Source organism: Coregonus clupeaformis, chromosome 10, assembly GCF_020615455.1.
Source record: "Coregonus clupeaformis isolate EN_2021a chromosome 10, ASM2061545v1, whole genome shotgun sequence".
Classification (NCBI taxonomy): domain Eukaryota; kingdom Metazoa; phylum Chordata; class Actinopteri; order Salmoniformes; family Salmonidae; genus Coregonus; species Coregonus clupeaformis.
This window is the reverse complement of record NC_059201.1, coordinates 24,289,830-24,310,594: the sequence shown is the minus strand read 5'-3', so window position 1 is coordinate 24,310,594 and position 20,765 is coordinate 24,289,830. Positions and strand designations below refer to the sequence as shown.

General features: G+C 46.7%; 1 protein-coding gene across 1 annotated transcript; it reads right to left on the bottom strand.

Moving 5' to 3' along the window:
• Nucleotides 1–17,256: 17,256 nt before the first annotated feature.
• LOC121575972 (olfactory receptor class A-like protein 1) lies at nucleotides 17,257–18,398 on the bottom strand. The gene is made up of 2 exons (XM_041889271.1): nucleotides 18,313–18,398; nucleotides 17,257–18,210 (listed from the first exon to the last, which is right to left on the bottom strand). Exons 1-2 carry the CDS (start codon nucleotides 18,386–18,388, stop codon nucleotides 17,258–17,260), a joined length of 1,029 nt encoding a protein of 342 aa, XP_041745205.1. The 5' UTR covers nucleotides 18,389–18,398; the 3' UTR covers nucleotide 17,257.
• Nucleotides 18,399–20,765: the final 2,367 nt, after the last annotated feature.

Here is a 20,765-nt window from a genome sequence, read left to right as displayed (position 1 = left end):
TGTAATGTAGGTAGGCCGTGACTGGCCTCTCAATTGTGGTACGGTTCTAGAAACATAAAGCCCTCTACATTCATTAAACATCAAAATAATTTCACAAATGCAAAATATACACTTACTGTACACTGTTTTAACCAGTTTTAACACAATTGCAGCTGACAGTATTTGTCAGTGACAACATGTTTGTGGCGTCCGTCTACCATTTACACACAGGTGTTCGGAGACGCAGATAGCTAATTAGCACAGATACGCCTCTGTCTTCCGTCCATTTTCCAAAAACAAGCGCTGTGACATGGAAATATGGCCGTGTGGGAACCCTAACCCTATAAAGTTGTGTAGTAATTTAACCTTATGTTTTTGAAAATAGTTTATTGGTGATATGAAATATACTTTCCTTATGTTTCCAAAACCGTACCGCAAGCGATGCGTTTTAACATTCAGAACGAGCGTTGGGGCTCTTAACAAAACCCACCGGCCAGAAGATACTATCTCAATAGACGCTAAAGGTAGTTAGTGGGCTACTTACCCAGGACTGAGTCAGAAGCCCTTAATGTAGAGACGCTATCAGAATGAGTCTGTTTAATGAAGCAGGCAGCCGGTGCAGACTCTTAAGCTTTGTGCTCTTGTTTTTGTCTACTACCCTTGTAAAGCCTATTGGCAGAGGGAAGGTGTTCAACTAGAGAACCTACAGCACTATTTCAAAGGCACAATGCTTAAGTGGCACCTGAAAGGCCGGATATGAAAATGGTCAACATTAAATAACGCTCCCAAAATCGCACAGTGCAGATTACATTCACCCTCCAAAGAGCTAGAAATCTTTTTATGTGTGTTTACAAGCTTACAGCTCTCGTGTATTGCTGGTAGAACCCCACTCTGAATTTGCAGACAGACCCAGCTTGAGCTTTGTAATTGTGAGCCATGCAAGGCAAGAATCTATTTATGTAAGGCACTCATTGAAGTAGATTGAACCCAGCCTTGTACATTGTGAGGACATTGCACTGGCATTCTGAGCTCCTATTGCCTTGGTTGTGCTGTGCATTAATTCCCCTCTGTTTATGACTGAGCACATGCTGTATGTCAGTGGTTCTCTGTCAACCTCCAATGGCACAGTTGCACTTTAGAAGCCATACCATTGTTGGTCAGAAGGTGGTGCTCTCTCCTACCCCTTCTTCATGTCTTTGAGCCTCACTCTCTGAACTACACTGAACAAGTGTTGGTCCCATGTTTCATGAGCTGAAATAAAGAACGGACAAAAAACGTATTTCTCTCCAATGTTGTGCACAAATTTGTTTATATCCCTGTTAGTGAGAATTTCTCCTTTGCCAAGATAATCCATCCACCTGACAGGTGTGGCATATCAGGAAGATGATTAAACAGCATGATCATTACACAGGTGCTGGGGACAATAAAAGGCTACTTTAAAATGTGCAGTTTTGTCACACAACACAATGCCACAGATGTCTCAAGTTTTGAAGGGAGCGTACAAGTGGCATGCTGACTGCAGTAATGTCCACCAGAGCTGTTGCCAGAGAATTGAATGTTCATTTATCTACCATAAGCTGCCTCCAACGTCATTTTAGAGAATTTGGCAGTACATCCAACTGGCCTCCTAACCGCAGACCACGTGTAACCATGCCAGCCCAGGACCTCCACATCCGGCTTCTTCACCTGTGGGATTGTCTGTGGGGGGGTGCTGAAGAGTATTTCTGTCTGTAATAAATCCATTTTGTGGGGAAAAACTCATTCTGATTGGCTGGGCCTGACTTCCCAGTGGGTGGGCTTGGCTGCCAAGTGGGTGGGCCTATGCCCTCCCAGGCCCACCCATGGCTGCACCCCTGCCCAGTCATGTGAAATCCATAGATTAGGGCCTAATGAATTTATTTCAATTGACTGATTTCCTAATATGAACTGTAACTCAGTAAAATCATTGAAATTGTTGCATGTTGCGTTTATCATTTTGTTCAGTATATTTATTGGTACTGACGGAACAATCAAATAAAAGCTAGACAGTCAAGGAGAATCAACAATTATTTATTTTTTAAACTGGCATTCAGGGCACATGCCCATTGATTTTGTTGTAATGTTTGAGCATATTAAGACAGGATTATCCATTGTAAAATGCATAGAATTGCAGGTAATTGGCTTTAGAACTGCAAAATAGTATCTCAGCTCCATGCCAAACCATGTAGAATTGCTGGGAATTAGCTTCACAACTGAAACATTTTCTCTAAACTCAATGGAAAAATGTGTAGAATTGCAGAAAATTTGCTTTACAACAGCAACATTTTCTCTATGCCGTCAAGATACCTAACTAGCTAATATACTATGTTAGAGTTTACACTTTCTCTTCCAGTGAACTGTGGGAAGGTCAAAATAATTTTACTGTCTACCAAATGTATTCATTTTAAAATGTTACTTCTACTTTCCATTATCATTCACCTGATGATAAGACAAGAGGTCCCTGGGTTGCAGGTTTGCCTGGGCAGGGGTCCCTGGGCAAGAGCATTTGTAAAACCCCTGGCATAAAGTACCTGTAGCCTCCCCAATTATTACTATGTTTTCATATCAAAGTAATTGCTCCTGTGATGTGAAACACTTTCTATGAAGAATCAAAGCAGCGAGGAGGCTGAATCCTCGCCAGGCCAGGTGGGCCCTATTCTACACCCGGTTTGATTTTACACTATCATACATTCCGGGTACGAGGAACGTGAAGGCAGACGCACTGTCCCGGCTGTATGACACAGAGGAGAGGCCCAGAGACAACACCCCCATACTCCCGGCCTCCTGCATTGTGGCGCCGGTAGTATGGGCGATGGACGCGGATATAGAGCGGGCATTACGCACAGATCCATCTCCACCGCAGTGTCCAGCTGGGCTGCAGTACGTGCTTGCTCTTATCTGTGATCGTCTGATCTTCTGGGCACACACGTCACCCTCCTCTGGTCACCCAGGTATCGGTCGTACAGTGCGCTGCTTGAGAGGAAAGTGTGGTCCTCTGTAGCTCAGCTGGTAGAGCACGGCGCTTGTAACGCCAAGGTAGTGGGTTCGAACCCCGGGACCACCCATACACAAAATAATGTATGCACGCATGACTGTAAGTCGCTTTGGATAAAAGCGTCTGCTAAATGGCATATTATTATTATTATTACTGATGGCCTACCTTGGCTAAGGAAGTGAGGGTGTACGTCTCCTCCTGCTCGGTGTGCGCCCAGAGTAAGGCACCTAGGCACCTCCCAGCGGGTAAGCTACAACCGTTACCAGTTCCACAACGACCATGGTCTAACCTTAGCATTGATTTTCTGACTGATCTTCCCCTCTCCCAAGGTAACACCACCATCCTGGTCGTTGTGGACCGCTTCTCCAAGTCCTGCCGCCTCCTTCCTTTGCCCGGTCTCCCCACGGCCCTGCAGACTGCGGAGGCCCTGTTCACTCACGTCTTCCGGCACTACGGGGTGCCAGAGGATATAGTGTCGACCGAGGTCCCCAGTTCACGTCCAAGGTTTGGAAGGCGTTCATGGAACGTCTGGGGGTCTCGGTCAGTCTGACCTCTGGGTTCCACCCTGAGTCAAATGGGCATGTGGAACAAGTAAATCAGGATGTGGGTAGGTTCCTGCAGTCCTACTGCCAGGACCGGCCGGGGGAGTGGTCGGTGTTCTTGCCATGGGCAGAATATGCCCAGAACTCTCTCCGCCACTCCACTACTAACCTAACACCATTCCAATGTGTTTTAGTTTACTAACCGGTTCTGGCACCGTGGCACCAGAGCCAGACCGAGGCTCCTGCAGTGGATGACTGGTTTCGGCGTGCGGAGGAGACGTGGGACGCTGCCCATGTTCACCTCCAGCGCGCTGTGTGTCGTCAGAAGGCCAACACCGCAGTGAGGCCCCTATCTTCGTACCGGGGGATCGGGTCTGCCTCTCACCCCGGAATCTGCCCCTCCGCCTGCCCTGCCGGAAGCTGAGCCCACGGTTTGTGGGGCCGTTCAAAGTCCTGAGGAGAATCAACGAGGTTACGTATAGGTTGTTACTCCCCCCTGATAACCGTATTAACCCCTCGTTTCATGTGTCTCTCCTCAGGCCGGTGGTGGTTGGTCCGCTCCAGGAGTCTGAGGTGCGGGAGGTTCCTCCCCCTCCTCTGGACATCGAGGGGGCCCCGGCGTACTCTGTCCGTGCCATCCTGGATTCGAGGTGTCGGGTCGGGGGCCTTCAGTACCTCGTGGAGTGGGAGGGGTACGGTCCGGAGGAACGGTGTTGGGTCCCGGTGAGGGATATCCTCGATCCCTCCCTGTTGCGGGATTTCCACCGTCGCCATCCGGCTCGCCCTGCTCCACGTCCTCCTGGCCGTCCCCGAGGCCGGGGTCGGCACGCTGCTGGAGCTGCGCGTCGGGGCGTGGGGGGTACTGTCACGACTTCTACCAAGGCTGCCTCCCCTCCTTGTTCGGGCAGGCTTCGGCGTTTGTCGTCACCGGAGTACTAACCACTGCCGCCCCAATCATCATCACAATTGTCTTGTCAATCACACACACCTGGTTCTAATCCCCTAACTAGTCCGTGTATAAGTGTTCCCTCTGCCCCCTTGTCATTGTGGGTGATTGTTAATTGTGAGAGTATGTAGCTCGGTGGAGCTACTCATAACATTGTGTTGCCAGGGTAGATTTCCCCCCTGTGCCTATGTATTATTGGATTCCGTTACAGTGTAATTGCCAGGGATGTTTGTTTGCCCTGTGCCTGTTTCATTGATCGCTATTGGAGTGCATTTGTGTGTCAAGGAATAAACTCTGTATTCGGTGATTACCCTCCTGCGCCTGACTCCTTTCAACACACTCACCACAACCATTAAATTATACTAGTGCCTCATGTTGTAGCCCTTTCCTGCAGTCAAATGACCTAGTGGCCTCATGGGTGGAATGTTATTCATATTTTTCATAATTTCATAATTAATTAACATGTTTAAAAAATAAACGCCGGAAATCCGGTGTTGCTATGTCAAACAGTTTTGTTATATTTCAGTCTTCTGTGATGTACAGTGCCAGTCAAAAGTTTGGACACACCTACACATTCCAAGGTTTTTCTTTATTTTTACTATATTCTACATTTTATAGTGAAGACATCAAAACTATGAAATAACACATATGGAATCATATAGTAACCAAAAAAGTGTTAAACAAATCAAAATATATTTTATATATTAGCCACCCTTTGCCTTGATGACAGCTTTGCACAATCTTGGCATTCTCTCAACCAGCTTCACCTGGAATGCTTTTCCAACAGTCTTGAAGGAGTTCCCACATGTGCTGAGCACTTATTGGCTGCTTTTATTTCACTCTGCGGTCTGACTCGTCCCAAACCATCTCAATTGGATTGAGGTGGGGGGATTGTGGAGGCCAGGTCATCTGATGCAGCACTCCATCACTCTCCTTCTTGGTAAAATAGCCCTTACACAGCCTGGAGGTGTGTTGGGTCATTGTCCTGTTGAAAAACAAATGTTAGTTCCACTAAGCCCAAACCAGATGGGATGGCGTATCGCTGCAGAATGTTGTGGTAGCCATGCTGGTTAGGTGTGCCTTGAATTCTAAATAAATCACAGACAGTGTCACCAGCAAAGCACCCCCACACCATAACACATCCTCCTCCATGCTTTACGGTGGGAAATACACATGCAGAGATCATCCGTTCACCCACACCACGTCTCACAAAGACACAGCGGTTGGAACAAAAAATCTCAAATTTGGACTCCAGACCAAATGACAGATTTCCACTGGTCTAATGTCCATTGCTTGTGTTTCTTGGCCCAAGCAAGTCCCTTCTTCTTATTGGTGTCCTTTAGTAGTGGTTTCTTTGCAGCAATTCGACCATGAAGGCCTGATTCACACAGTCTCCTCTGAACAGGATGTTGAGATGTGTCTGTTCCTTGAAGTCTGTGAAGCATTTATTTGGGCTGCAATTTCTGAGGCTGGTAACTCTAATGAACTTATCTTCTGCAGCAGAGGTAACTCTGGGTCTTCCATTCCTGTGGCGGTCCTCATGAGTGCCAGTTTCATCGTAGCGCTTGATGGTTTTTGCGACTGCACTTGAAGAAACTTTTGAAGTTCTTGAAATGTTCTGTATTGACTGACCTTCATGTCTTAAAGTAATGATGGACTGTTGTTTCTCTTTGCTTATTAGAACTGTTCTTGCCATAATCTGGACTTGGTCTTTTACCAAATAGGGCTATCTTCTGTATACTTTTTTGGTTACTACATGATTCCATATGTGTTATTTCATAGTTTTCATGTCTTCACTATTATTCTGCAATGTAAAAAATAGTACAAATAAAGAAAAACCCTTGAATGAGTAGGTGTGTCCAAACTTTTGACTGGTAGTGTATATAAAGTCTGATGTTGGGATGCTAACTCAAAATTGAATACATTTCAACTCTATATCTAACAGGGTACAGGTGTCTTCTTTTTTGTAAGCCCATAACCATGTGTGTGAGGTGTATACTTTCGTTTCAAAGTAGATTTGTTTAAGACTACCAAGAAGCACGCTGTGTGACCCTGATTTAGCCCACTGCAGTAAAAGGTTCAATGTTGGCAAGAATGGTCTTGTTGTGCCACTGCACCAACATGACATGCAGCTCAGTGATCACATTTCAATCTGTTTAGGGGAAATAGTTCAGAATCTGTGAATCTACTGCTTCTAAAAGGTCTACTCTTTCTGTACTTTTCTTTTTCTTCTTGTGTGCCATGTAAGCAATTCATTTAGCTATATGGGTGGTAGAGGATGGGAGAGAGAGAGAAAGCTCTAAGGTTGTTGTTATGTCAGCACATGCCCTGCCCATGTTGTATAACTTTACAAGTTCTGCTCCAAGGCAGAGCTAACCATCTATCACTGTTAATAGCCGAATTAAGACCCTCTGGGCAGTGAGTCAGTAGCACCAATGACTAGAAGATGTAGCCTACATTCATAGTAATTGACCACCCCTTGGGGGAAGGAGTCTCCCGGAGACCAGAGATGATGTCCACGTGTAAAGTACTAAACTACAACACAAGACTTCACTGGCAGGATTCAGGAGAGGCAGCACACTCCGAGAGCATGTTCCATCTTGTCTACATTCCACAGTGGTCTATGGAGCACCCATGTGGAAAATTCCACCTCTGTGGGTTGAAAGAGAAGAAGGGGTGGCCAGGGGACCACAATAACACAACCTAGTACTGTATGGTATAACCTGTTTCTGTACAACTGGCCTCTATAACAGCTTTACTTGTGTTCAAGAACATACTGTATTAATGACTATTCATCTCTTATCACCAAATTTGTTGCCATGGTGAAACATTGTGTTGCCTATGTTTTACATTTTGAACGTTTTACTGTGCTGTCAGGCTGTGGCTCTTATGTGTCATTGCCAAAAGACAGATGAGGTGACATTCTAATCCAAAATCAACTAACCAGGGCCAGACTCAGGGTCACTCAGGAGTAACAATCAACCCTCCCCCAGCTTCAGCCTTCAGCTCTTAACCACAATCATTAAATGAGATTAGAATCTTGGAGCTAGGTTTAAGTATTCAGGGAGCACACAGCATGGCCATAGTCACCCCCAAGGGAGGGCACTGGATTGGCTCATTGGTTTTCATCAATGGAATTAATATTTGCAAACTGACACCCTAATGTATATAGATCAGCTTCCAGATATTGATTGATTTCACGGTTCCAAATAATTTGCTTCACATTAACGACAATGGAACAGATGCACCAAATCAAAGTATATTTTTCTGCCAAATCAATTCACATGTTTTATGTGAGATGTGTTAATCTACTCTAATACCAGTTTGGCTTGTCACCAGTTGTCACAAAGTGTCTTCTTCTCTCGTATTGGGTTCTGCTTTGCTTCCCCGATTTACCCTCCTATTTTCTCTTAGCTTGTACAATATTGGGCACTAAGCAATGTGTTGGCTACAGGTGAAACTCAAAGCTGCACTCTCTCCTGATCTAATGTGTTGCTGGGGAGTGTCAAGGGCTGAGGTGTATGGTGTGTGGAAGTCAGGCGCAGGACACCGAAGCTAGTCCAACAAAGTTTACTGAAGTAATCCAAATGGCAAAATACAGAGAACGGCCTCAACAAAAAACAGAGGCGAGTAAATACGCAAACTGTGCGTAAAACAAAATGACACGAAAACAGGAACAAAACACGCAGCACAACGGACAGGCAAAAAACAACACACAATCTAGCCTAAGCAAAACAAGGAACTTATAGGACAAGTAATCAACACACAAATGGACACAGGTGTAAAAGACAGACGAAAGCAATCACACCAAGAAACATAGAGCGGTCGCAGCTAGTACTCCGGGGACGGCGAACGCCGAAGCCTGCCCGAACCAGGAGGAGGAGCAGTCTCGGCAGAATCCGTGACAGTACCCCCCCTTGACGCGCGGCTCCAGCCGTGCGCCGACCCCCGGCCTCGGGGGACGGCCAGGAGGACGCGGACCCGGGCGCGTGGGATGCCCACGGTGGAACTCAGTCAGGAGGGATGGATCGAGGATGTCCCTCCTGGGCACCCAGCACCGTTCCTCCGGACCGTACCCCTCCCACTCCACGAGATACTGGAGACCACTCATCCGGCGCCTCGAGTCCAAGATGGTCCGGACCCTGTACGCCGGGGGCCCCCTCGATGTCCAAAGGGGGCGGAGGGGTCTCTCCTATCTCATCTTCTTGGAGTGGGCCAGCTACCACCGGCCTGAGAAGAGACACATGGAACGAGGGGTTAATATTTTTGTACTCAATAGGTAGTTGTAACCTGTAACACACCTCGTTCAATCTTCTCAGGACTTTGAAGGGCCCCACAAACCGCCGACCCAGCTTCCGGCAGGGCAGGCGGAGGGGCAGGGTTTCGAGTCGAGAGCCAGACTCGATCTCCCGGTGCGTACACCGGTCCCTCACTGCGGTGGCGATCGGCGCTCGCCTTTTGTTGACGGATGGCACGCTGCAGATGGACATGGGCAGCGTCCCCACGTCTCCTCCGAGCGCCGAATCCACTCGTCCACCGCAGGGCCTCGATCTGGCTCTCGTGCCATGGTGCCAGGACCGGCTGATAACCTAAAACACACTGGAAAGGTGTTAGATTGGTGGAGGAGTGGCGGAGAGAGTTCTGGGCCATCTCTGCCCAGGGATGAACCTAGACCACTCCTCCGGCCGGTCTCGGCAATAGGACCTCAAAACCTACCCACATCCTGGTTGACACGTTCAACCTGCCCATTGCTCTCTGGGTGGTACCCCGAGGTAAGGCTTACCGAGACCCCCAAGCGTTCCATGAACGCCCCCCAAACTCTGGAGGTGAACTGGGGACCTCGGTCAGACACAATATCCTCGGGGACCCCATAGTGCTGGAACACATGGGTAAATAGGGCCTCAGCGGTCTGTAGGGCAGTAGGGAGACCCGGCATTGGGAGGAGACGACAGGCCTTGGAAAACCGATCCACAACGACCAAAATGGTGGTATTCCCCTGAGAGGAGCGTAGGTCGGTCACAAAATCCACCGATAGGTGGGACCATGGTCGTTGTGGAACGGGCAGGGGATGTAACTTACCCCTCGGCAAATGTCTAGGCGCCTTACACTGGGCGCACACCGAGCAGGAGGAGACATAAACCCTCACATCCCTAGCTAACGTTGGCCACCAATATTTCACGCTAAGGCAGTGCACTGTCCGGCCAATACCTGGATGTCCAGAGGAGGGTGATGTATGAGCCCAATAAATCAGGCGATCACGAACCTCGAGCGGGGACGTACGTCCGCCCCACAGGACACTCGGGGGAGTAGGGTCGGTCACGCAGTGCCCGCTCGATTTCCGCATCGACCTCCCACACCACCGGTGCCACCAAACAAGACTCCGGCAGTATGGAAGTAGGCTCAATGGACCTCTCCTCTGTGTCATACAGCTGGGACAGGGCGTCTGCCTTACCGTTCTGGGACCCTGGGATGTATGTGATCTTAAAAACAAACCGGGTCAGGAACATGTTCCACCTAGCCTGACGAGGGTTCAATCTCCTAGCTGCCCTGATGTACTCCAGGTTACGGTGATCAGTCAGAATGAGGAAAGGGTGTTGAGCCCCCTCAAGCCAATGCCTCCACACCTTTAGGGCCTGGACTACAGCTAACAGCTCCCTGTCCCCAACGTCATAGTTTCGCTCCCGCCGAGCTGAGCTTCTTGGAGTAGAACGCACAGGGGCGGAGCTTAGGTGGCGTGCCGGACCGTTGTGACAGGACTGCCCCAATGCCGGCCTCGGACGTGTCTACCTCTACTTGGAATGGTAAGAGGGATCCGGATGCGCCAGCACCGGGGCCGAGGTGAACAGGTTCTTCAGTTTGGCAAATGCCCTGTCCGCCTCAGCTGACCACTGCAACCGAACCGGACCCCCCTTTAGCAAGGACGTAATGGGAGCTGCTACCTGTCCAAAGCCCCGGATAAACCTCCGGTAGTAATTAGCAAAACCCAAGAACTGCTGCACCTCTTTGACAGTAGTTGGAGTTTGCCAATTATGCACGGCCGACACACGGTCTACCTCTATCTCCACACCAGACGCGGACAACCGGTAACCCAAAAATGAGACGGACTCCTGGAAGAACAGGCATTTCTCTGCCTTGACATACAAGTCATGCTCCAACAGTCTTCTCAACACTCGGCGCACCAGGGCTACATGCTCGGCTCGGGTGGAAGAGTACACTAGGATGTCGTCGATGTATACTACCACACCCTGCCCATGCATGTCCCGGAAAATCTCGTCAACAAAGGATTGGAAAACTGAAGGAGCATTCATTAACCCGTATGGCATGACGAGATACTCGTAATGACCCGAGGTGGTGCTAAATGCGGTCTTCCATTCGTCCCCCTCTAATGCGCACCAGATTGTACGCGCTCCTGAGATCCAACTTTGTGAAGAACTGCGCTCCCGCGTAATGATTCTGTCATAGTCGCAATCAGCGGAAGAGGGTAACTGTACTTAACCGTGATCTGATTGAGACTACGATAGTCAATACACGGGCGCAAACCCCGTCCTTCTTCTTCACAAAGAAGAAACTCGAGGAAACCGGGGAAGTAGAGGACCGTATGTATCCCTGTGCCAATGACTCGGCTATGTAAGTTTCCATAGCCGCTGTCTCCTCTTGAGACAGTGGATACACACGGCTCCGCGGAAGTGCCGCTCCTGTTTGGAGATCTATCGCACAATCCCCCTGTCTATGAGGTGGTAGCCGTGTAGCCCTCGTCTTACTGAACACAAGTGCTAGAACCTCATACTCAGGGGGAATGTGCATTGCGGGCACTTGGTTCGGACTCTCTACCGAGGTCGCCCCTAAGGAAACACCTAGACATCTCCCTACACACTGGGCAGACCACTCCATAAGAGCCCTCTGTTGCCACGCAATGGTAGGATCATGAGTGCTTAACCAGGGAAGCCCCAGCACCACGGGATACGCAGGAGAGTCAATCAGATAAAACTGAATGGTCTCCTCATGACCCCCTGCGCTCGTCATCTTAAGTGGTGCTGTGACTTCTCTGATCAGCCCCGACCCCAACGGCCGGCTGTCTAGGCGTGAACAGGAAAGGGGGCTTCTACCGGCCGAAGGGGAATTCCTAACTTATAACAAAAGCTCGATCAACAAAATTCCCAGCTGCGCCTGAATCTACTAGCGCCTTATGCTGGGAATGAGGTGCCACCTGTGGAAATCTCACAGGTATACTCATGTGACCAACAGAGAGCTCTGGGTAAGTGGGGCGCCTACTCACCTGAAATGACTCCCCCAGTGCGTGACCTGTTGTCCCCTCTCCCAGGCGACCCTCCCCAGCACCTGGCCGCGGTGTGTCCTCCACGGCCACAGTTGGTGCAGGGGATGGCCCCCCTCGGGTTCTCTCTCCTCCTCTCTCTAGCGCCAGCACCCCCGAGCTCCATGGGAACCGGCTCGGAGGTGCTGGATGGTGGAATGGACAACCCCCACTCGGGACGTCCGCGGGTAGCCAGCAGGGTGTCTAGACGGATGGAGATGTCTACCAACTGGTCGAAGGAAAGGTTGGTGTCCCTGCAGGCCAGCTCACAACGAACGTCCTCTCGTAGACTACACCGGTAATGGTCGATGAGGGCCCTCTCATTCCACCCCGCATCCGCCGCTAGAGTCCGGAACTCCAGGGCGAACTCCTGTGCGCTCCTCTTCCCCTGTCGGAGGTGGAACAGACGCTCCCCCGCCGCCTTCCCCTCAGGTGGGTGATCGAAGACAGCCCTGAAGCGGCGGGAGAACTCCGCGTAGGTGATGGTAGCGGCGTCTATTCCCCTCCATTCGGCGTTGGCCCACTCCAACGCCTTGCCGGATAGACAGGAGATGAGGGCGGAGACGCTCTCGTACCCCGAGGGCGCTGGGTGTATGGTAGCCAGGTAAAGTTCCACCTGCAGGAGGAACCCCTGACACCCGGCTGCAGAACCGTCATATGCCCTCGGGAGCGAGAGCCGTATGCCACTGGGTTCCGGTGCTGAGAGAGGAGGACTGGCCGTTGGTGATGGGATGGTGTGAGAAGGCGTGGGCACCTCTCCAGTCACCAACCGGCGCAGAGTGTTGGACACCTCGTTCATGGCGGCCCCAAGTTGCTGGATCATGGTGTCTTGATCGCTGATCCGATCCTCCAGCGACTTGGGTGCCGCCACTGCTCCTGCTGACTCCATAAAAAGGTGTGTTGTTCTGTCAAGGGCTGAGGTGTATGGTGTGTGGAAGTCAGGCGCAGGACACCGAAGCTACTCCAACAAAGTTTACTGAAGTAATCCAAATGGCAAAATACAGAGAACGGCCTCAACAAAAAACAGAGGCGAGTAAATACGCAAACTGTGCGTAAAACAAAATGACACGAAAACAGGAACAAAACACGCAGCACAACGGACAGGCAAAAAACAACACACAATCTAGCCTAAGCAAAACAAGGAACTTATAGGACAAGTAATCAACACACAAATGGACACAGGTGTAAAAGACAGACGAAAGCAATCACACCAAGAAACATAGAGCGTGGCAGCTAGTACTCCGGGGACGGCGAACGCCGAAGCCTGCCCGAACCAGGAGGAGGAGCAGTCTCGGCAGAATCCGTGACAGGGAGATTGCAGCCAGCCTTGAATGTTGTGCATGTCCAGACACAGCAACACATATCTTACCTGAAAGTGTAGGTTGGAAGGAGACTCTAGCAGCGACTGTGGCTGGCCCCGGGCCTTCAGGGGGCTCCTGTAACTCTCCATACCCCTGTCTACTATGTGGCCTGCTTCCCCAAGGGGCTCCTCTGACATTTAATCTCCTCAACTGGATCACAGTAATATGCTCTCATCACATAGTTGTACAAACAAACAGTGTTCTACTGCTCATAGTGTGTCATTCTGCTCCTCTCAGAGTGTCCGGTTCTCTTTCCACTGAGTGCAACCTTTGTCTTCACATGTGTACTCTAATCACAAACTGAATCATGTTTCTAGGCTGAACATGAAGACATTTGTCAATCTCACTATTGTTTAAAGAATCCTGCATGATAGACCGCAATGCGTTATTCAGGACTATAGAATACATTTAAACAGGGTAGGAAGTCAAAATACATCAGAACACATTCATGTTGATATGAGATCTGGTATCACAGAATTACAAATGTTCTCATTCAGGCATGGAGCAGAATATACAGGTGCTACTCCTTTCCTGCACTGTAGAATTCCAGGCATGTTGAAACAGTGACCTCTCCTCTCCCTCTGGAACTAGGGAAGTGGAAATAGCTTTTCTGTTCTGTTTAACATACATTATACCTGTTTTATACAGGAAGTCTTAATAACATATTGCCCTCACAACTTGTCAACTGCAATATCTTAATCATAAATGTTATTCACAAGTAATGTCATAGCATAACATCACTCATGGACAGTACAATATATGGTGTTTTTCTTTTATCATACACAACTGTTTTTGCATTATTCCGGGGGCTACCTGTGACTATAAAAATACTGTTCTTTTGCATACAGGTTTCATGCATTAAGTTTCCTTTTTATCTCCATGTTCTCTCCCATAGTTGCAGTCACCCAGAAAGCGAGCAAATTCCTTGGCCAACATGTCCAAACAGACTCCACTCTGGTGAGAAGGTAAGGAAGGGGAGGAGGGGGAGGATTGGGAGGAAGGTGGGTTGATGATATCCCACATTTCCATAGAATTTCTGCCTCAGGATGCACAACTCACATCTATAGATTGTTGTCAAGCATAGACAGCCAAAGACAAAGCTATTAAACATACTACTGTGTTGACCTATAATAATAATAGAATAAAGCCAAAATGGTCTATCCATTTCAACAGTTTAGGATGGTTTATGCTTTGAGTATGATAATGTTTCATGATAATTTCTTATGCTAAATTGTGAAAATAGATGTGGAACAATACTGCTGAATAATGTTGGGTGTTTGTTGGTGGGATAATTTGTTTCTCAAGGGAGGGGGATAAGTTTTGTTCTGTCATTCAGAATTTGGCCACTAGGGCTATATTAGGGTGTTGACCTGTATTAAAGGGATACTTCGGGATTTTGGCAATGAATACCATTGATACCATTTTTATGTCTGCTTTCAATATGAAGGAAGTTATAAGTAGATTAATGAGTCAATGCTAACTAGCGTTAGCGCAATGGCTGGAAGTCTACAGGAACAACTGTTCCAATAGACTTCCAGTCGTTGTGCTAACGTTAGTTAGCAATTGCGCTAACACTAGTTAGCAACTTCCTTCAAACTGTACGCAGAGACATACAAATGGTAACCTTGAGTTCATTTGACTCTGGGGAAGTAAATAAAGGACTTCATTGCCAAAATCCCGAAGTTTCCCTTTAAGATAGAGGGGGAAAGGCATGCTCTTTTTGCTGCAATGCCATTGGTCCATGCTGTAAGCTAAAATGCCTCTACTTAGGGCAGGTAAAAAGACAGTGAGACTGACATCAGGCACTTCAGAAAAAAGATTGATCTGGACTACTTCATTTAATTTATCTTTCAAATGAAATGTATAGAAACCTTTCGGAGACATCTTTACTTTTTGTTTACCTTCAATGATTACTCAGAAATAAGTTCTCAAATATTTGTGAAAATCTTTTGATGAAACTGTGTTTTGTTTTGTTTTTAGGTATGGATCAAACGAGACCCAAGAGTTGAAAAGTCAATCTCCAGTAAGGTGAGTCAGATTTGAGAGTTCCAGTATCGATGTAAAAAGAGGGTATGCAGACCTTCAACCCTTTGATTGATAGGTAGCAGTCACAATATTGAAATCTCATTTTCTACTCAGTATTGCAAAACTAAAAATAATTTTCCAAGTCCAGGATTACATACAAAACAATGTGATTCTGGGCCACAGAGGCTTCAGCCCCACCTCTGCATATGTCTAACAGGGCTAAGGGATTCACCAGGGCCTGGAACACACTGAAGGAATGGAACAGAACAGGAGCAGGTTGCATCTTGTGCAGGGAGAGGCTGGCACACCTACACAGGCGCCCACGCACAATACACAGACACATGGAGTGAACTGTATGTAATTCTTCTCTCCTCAGAGTTTCCTCAGTGTTTCATGTTCCATTTTGACTAATTTTGTGATTTGTTTTCTGACAAGAATCCAAGGAGTACTCCGCTATGAATTGGGGCGAATGAAGGAAAAGACCCATAGGCTGACTGGAATTATCCATGCATTTTATCCTTCATTCCACCGGAGTCTGTGTCATGAACCAATCAGATTTCAGTGGTATGAAGAGTAAGAAACATGGAGTTTATCATCAACAGAAAACATTTGGAGAGTTGGATTCTTTACTCTGTGAATCTGGACTCAAATCAGTAACTTAGCTGAATTTCCGAACAAGATCTAGCCCTGTTCGGAAAATAGTTTTGAGCATTGTACTGCATTGTATGCTGCTACAGATTACGATACAGCATTATGACAGAAACATGATATAATATTTTTTTACATAGTTCAGTAAAAGCCTGACAGAGAGGTGCAAACATGAATAACCTGTTACTTCCTGCATTAGATGTAAGGAATGTTTGTGTTTATCGGTTGGTGTATGACACAGTTGCAATCTCTACACGAACATGGTGGGCAAGGTCAGAATCTTGCTCATTAACATTCTACATTCATGGCAGTTTTTGTGACCTGCCATACAGTACCTCTACTGATATAAATGCATCTAAAAAACAAGTTGCATCTAACACTCAAAATTAAAATATATGTGGCCAGGTTATACACAATTCAAAGCCCTTATAAAGAATACTTAAAAGGTTTGTGGTAATTGCGATATGATGACTCATGACTCATTCTTTGTACATAAATCATGAGGCTTTGAAATCATGAGTTGTCATTCAGACACCCCTAACCCCACCCCTCCTAGTCCATTTTACTCAGCCCTTGCTTTCCTGAAGTAGAATATAACTACATGCAAATTAAAAAATATCACCCCTAGTGAGTCAGTCAATCAAGGGTACAATTTAGCTCATGCAACTTAATCTAACATCTAAGTTGATGGAAATGTCTACATTTATAATATCAACCAATCAGATACTATTATCTTAGTAGTCTCATCTTTATTATCTGGCCTATAATTGAAAACCATCCCTTTCACATGAAGTGAATCTTTCTTGTTCTAAAGAGAGTTGGTTTTCCCATGAGACTGTACCTGGGTCTCTGTGGGGCAATTAACTACCTTCATTAGCAGTGTGACATTTCACAGATCTTATTCAAAGCATGAATTACAATGAAAGCTATAGTGTGCTGTTAGTCATCCAGTTATAATGTTTCCACCCAATTAAAGATGGAGCATAATGAATGAACAAACAAAGCGACAACAGGACAAATCTGGAATGATTAATATCATGGCAATTTCACTGATAGGACATTGACAGAAAAGGCTCAAACACTGCTTGCAATGCTTCTTTTTTAATTTCTAGGCACGTTCTAGGCACATTTGTAGCAATATATTGGTTTCATGACCTTTGAGTTCCGTAAATCCAAGCTTGCCACCAACTTTTCCACATAATAATCAAAACAGCTCAAACATTAACTTTATATACTGAAGAATATTAAACAGAAGAAAAATCTTCTTAAAAGATTTGAGTGCAAGAGTTCAATATACTTTTGCCACGCCTTTAACAATGTCAATGTTAGCTCTATATGTTTTCTACTCCATATTCTAATAGCAACAGAATTCATTTATAATCAGCATTCCTCATCTTTGTAACCATATCTGACTACAATAAGGTCCCTAACTCACACAGTAGATAGTGTAGTGGCTTTGTCCTGAATGGGCCTCTCCTGCACCACACACCTCAGCCTGCTGTTCACCTTCCTGTTGGTGGCTATGATCACCAGGGGGCTAAGCGCTGCATACAGCGACGAGAAGAATATGCGCAGGTCTGAGATCAGTGAGGAGCTCATGGTCTTCCTCACGGTGAGGGTGTACACCCACAGTCCATTATCCACCCCATAGAGGAGCACATACAGGGTCACCAAGGCCACTACAGCCTTAGCTGCCCGCCGCTCTGCCCCACCGCTAGCCCCAGAGCGGAGTCCCTTCACCTGCTGGCTGTGGCGGTACAGGAACACAAGGATGACCAGACTGGCCAGGGTCATCAGGGCCATAGGTACCACGTCCCTCCCTACCTGGACAGCCCCGTTCACCTGTGTGGACAGAGCAGTAGGAAAGCGAACATAGCAGAACTGAACATTAATGCTGTGCTGCATGAGGACTGAGTCATTCCGGGAGCCCAGGGAGAAGGCTATGGCTGACGAGCTCATGGAGGTGTTGATGACCCAAAGGGTTAGGAAGATCACTGCCAGGTAGCGAGCCACCAGGACACGGACGGAGGCCCAGCTGGAGCCGGGAGGAGCGATGCTCAGGCACTGGTAGGCACTCAGCACAAAGGTGAGCCAGATGGAGAGGGAGCGAGACGTACGGTAGACAAAGATCACCCCCTGGCAGCCCGTGTCCCCGAAGACGTTGGCCAGACGGAAGGTGGCCAGGGTCTCCAGCAGGCAGCGCACACCCACCACTAGCAGGTTGGCACAAGCCAGGTGCAGCACGATGGCGTCAGCAGGAAGAAGCTGATGCTCCTGGTACAGTGCCAGGAGGAATGCCACGATGACAGCAGTGTTTCCCGGAACGCCAACCACAGTGAGGAACAGGTACAGCATTCCCCGGACCACCTCCTCTGATTCCATGGCTGCAGGGATGAAGGATATGAAAATATATGTCATAGGCCTATCAGTATTTGTCAATATATTCAATAATCTCAGAAGGCCATTGCATTCATCAGTTCTCTTACCTGAGGGGTATGCTTTATGATGCAGTTGGAGTCTGTTGATCACAAATCTGTTTGTAATCCAGACCAAAGTCCCCATGACTAGTGAGTTTCCTTGTGTTCTTATACTCTTAGAGTGGTTCAGTAACTGTAGGGAGTGATCAGCATGCTCCACTGACTTTAGGCTGCTTTTCAGTCTCCCTCCAATTACCTGATATCAATACAGATGACTGCATCTGTTCCAGCTGTGGCCATATGGCACCAAAACATATGATCAGTACTGAGGACAGTCAGCCAGAATATAAATATACTGTAGGTCTCAGGAAGTATCTGAATGGGGACAAAACCCTATGTCTAATGCTCAATGCATTCCCAGCCAGACCTGTCACTTTCAATTATCATAGACTAGGTCTACTGCTCTATTTCTATGGTTCCTTTGAATTGCTTTCTGCTATGGTCCAGGTAAAGACTAACAACAAGGCTACAGTGCCCCCCTATGGAGAAAGATGTGACAAGATAGATAAGTGTATAATTTTTGCCAGAGAGCCGCATGGTGGAGGTGTCATAATACACATAAAACCTAGCGGTCAAACAGGGAAATGGTTCCAATCGTTTTTCCACCATTCATTTTTCCCATAGGGAATTTTAGAAACACTTAAAATAAGGGCTGTTTCGTGTAGGCTTACCCTGGTGTGACGTTTTGATAAACGTTCAATCTCTCTCGGACAAGGTGACTTTCATCAGTATATTCGTCTCTATTTACTCTCAGATTTGGAAATGGTATTGCTAACAGGTATTGTGTAAATTTTAAACTTGCACAAGACAGTTCACATAATTGCCAAGAAATGTAGCCAATTTATTCATTACTAATTTTGGCTAACATTACATAGTTAATTCAGAGATTCTTACCTTTGCCTCGATACGGCAGTCTCGTCCAGATCACCATGGCATTTGTAGTTCTTTATGATAGCCACATTAGCAGCTAATTAGCATTTCATTTTGGGGGGGGGTAAATACAGGCGAATATATTGATAAAAGTCACCTTGTCCTAGAGAGATTTACATGGCTATCAAAACGTCACGCCAGGGTAAGCCTACACAAAACACAGGCCTCATTTTAAGTGTTTCTAAAATCCCCTTTTGAAAAATGAATGGCGGAAAAACCATTAGAACCATTTCCTTGTTTGACCACTAGGTTTTATGGGTATTATGACTCATACTGTGGTACTCTATTAAAAAAGTTCTGACTTAGGAGTAAAATATTTACACCAAACTGAAAAATAATATATGAGCACCGTGTTTGTTTTACTTTCAGATTGATGCTTGTAATGAAATGCGTAACAAGTGAGACAAAGAGCCTGTTTGATGTCATTGATGTGGACCGCCTCACTGTCACTCTGTCAGAGATGAAAGTGCTGCTGAAGCAAGGCACCATGCGACATAAAAACACATTAGAATTGAATAAAAAATGTATCTTCCTGTAAGTGGATCCCACTCCAAGGAGTGTATACATAGTAGTGTACACCTCTACCCCTCCTCATTAGTCTTTAATAAGACATAATGTCTCCCACAGAGAGAGATGGGGATACGAAAAGTAGGGTGGGAGGAGAAATAGGACAGGAGAGTAAATAACTTGGTGAACAGAGTAGCTTTTAGAGATTTTCAACAGTCGTCTGTAGTTTTTGACAACCTCTTTGAGGCATTGCAATGAATAATACATCAATAAAGTAATTAGAAGGGAGGGGGGGACAGGTCTGGTCTTTGGAGGAAACACATTAAAAACCCTCTGCTCACTGACTTGGAACACATGATCGAATCCCCATAGAAGAACATGCATGAGCTTGCTCTCTAATTAGTCCTGTACTCATATAAACATTTTGATACACACATGGGGAAATAACACCTTTACATGATGTACCCCAGAGAGTGCTTCCAGGATGCGTTTAGCAAATTAAATTCAAACGTCACCTTAGCCTTTATCAAGGATCCTTCAGTATTGGTTGACTTTCTTCTAAGTTTGACTATTAGTCAAAAGGCTGTGCAGTCTAAATTACACATTCCAATTTTGAGAATGGAGCAACACTGTATTACAAATGTTCACTGTCTGGATTGTATGGTGCAGAAGAGTATTGGTGGAACAGGATGATTGTTTTGGAAAACTCTTCGAAAAAAAGATGCTAAGTAGAACCATACAGGGGTCTTCGGTTTGTCCCTATAGGTGAACCCTTTTTGGTGCTGGGTAGAACCCTTTGCAGAGGGTTCTATCTAGAACCCTCTATGTAGGGTTCTTCAAAGAACCCCCTGTATGTGGCTCTTCCTATAACCCTCTATGAACAGTTCCACCAGCCTTATTAGCCTTTAAATGTTATTATCTATGGCAATACATGACATACTGTATATCATAAGGCCTTTCTTTGAGGGCCTAGTTATACCCTAACACAGTGGTGTTAGGAATCTCCTGGTTTACAGGCCACATCA

Excerpts from the sequence above, each read along its gene's own strand:
- LOC121575972 (XM_041889271.1), bottom strand. The coding sequence starts at position 18,388 with ATGGGGACTTTGGTCTGGATTACAAACAGATTTGTGATCAACAGACTC. Across the intron at positions 18,211-18,312 it reads TCATAAAGCATACCCCTCAG|CCATGGAATCAGAGGAGGTG; the intron begins GTAAGAGAACTG and ends TCATCCCTGCAG.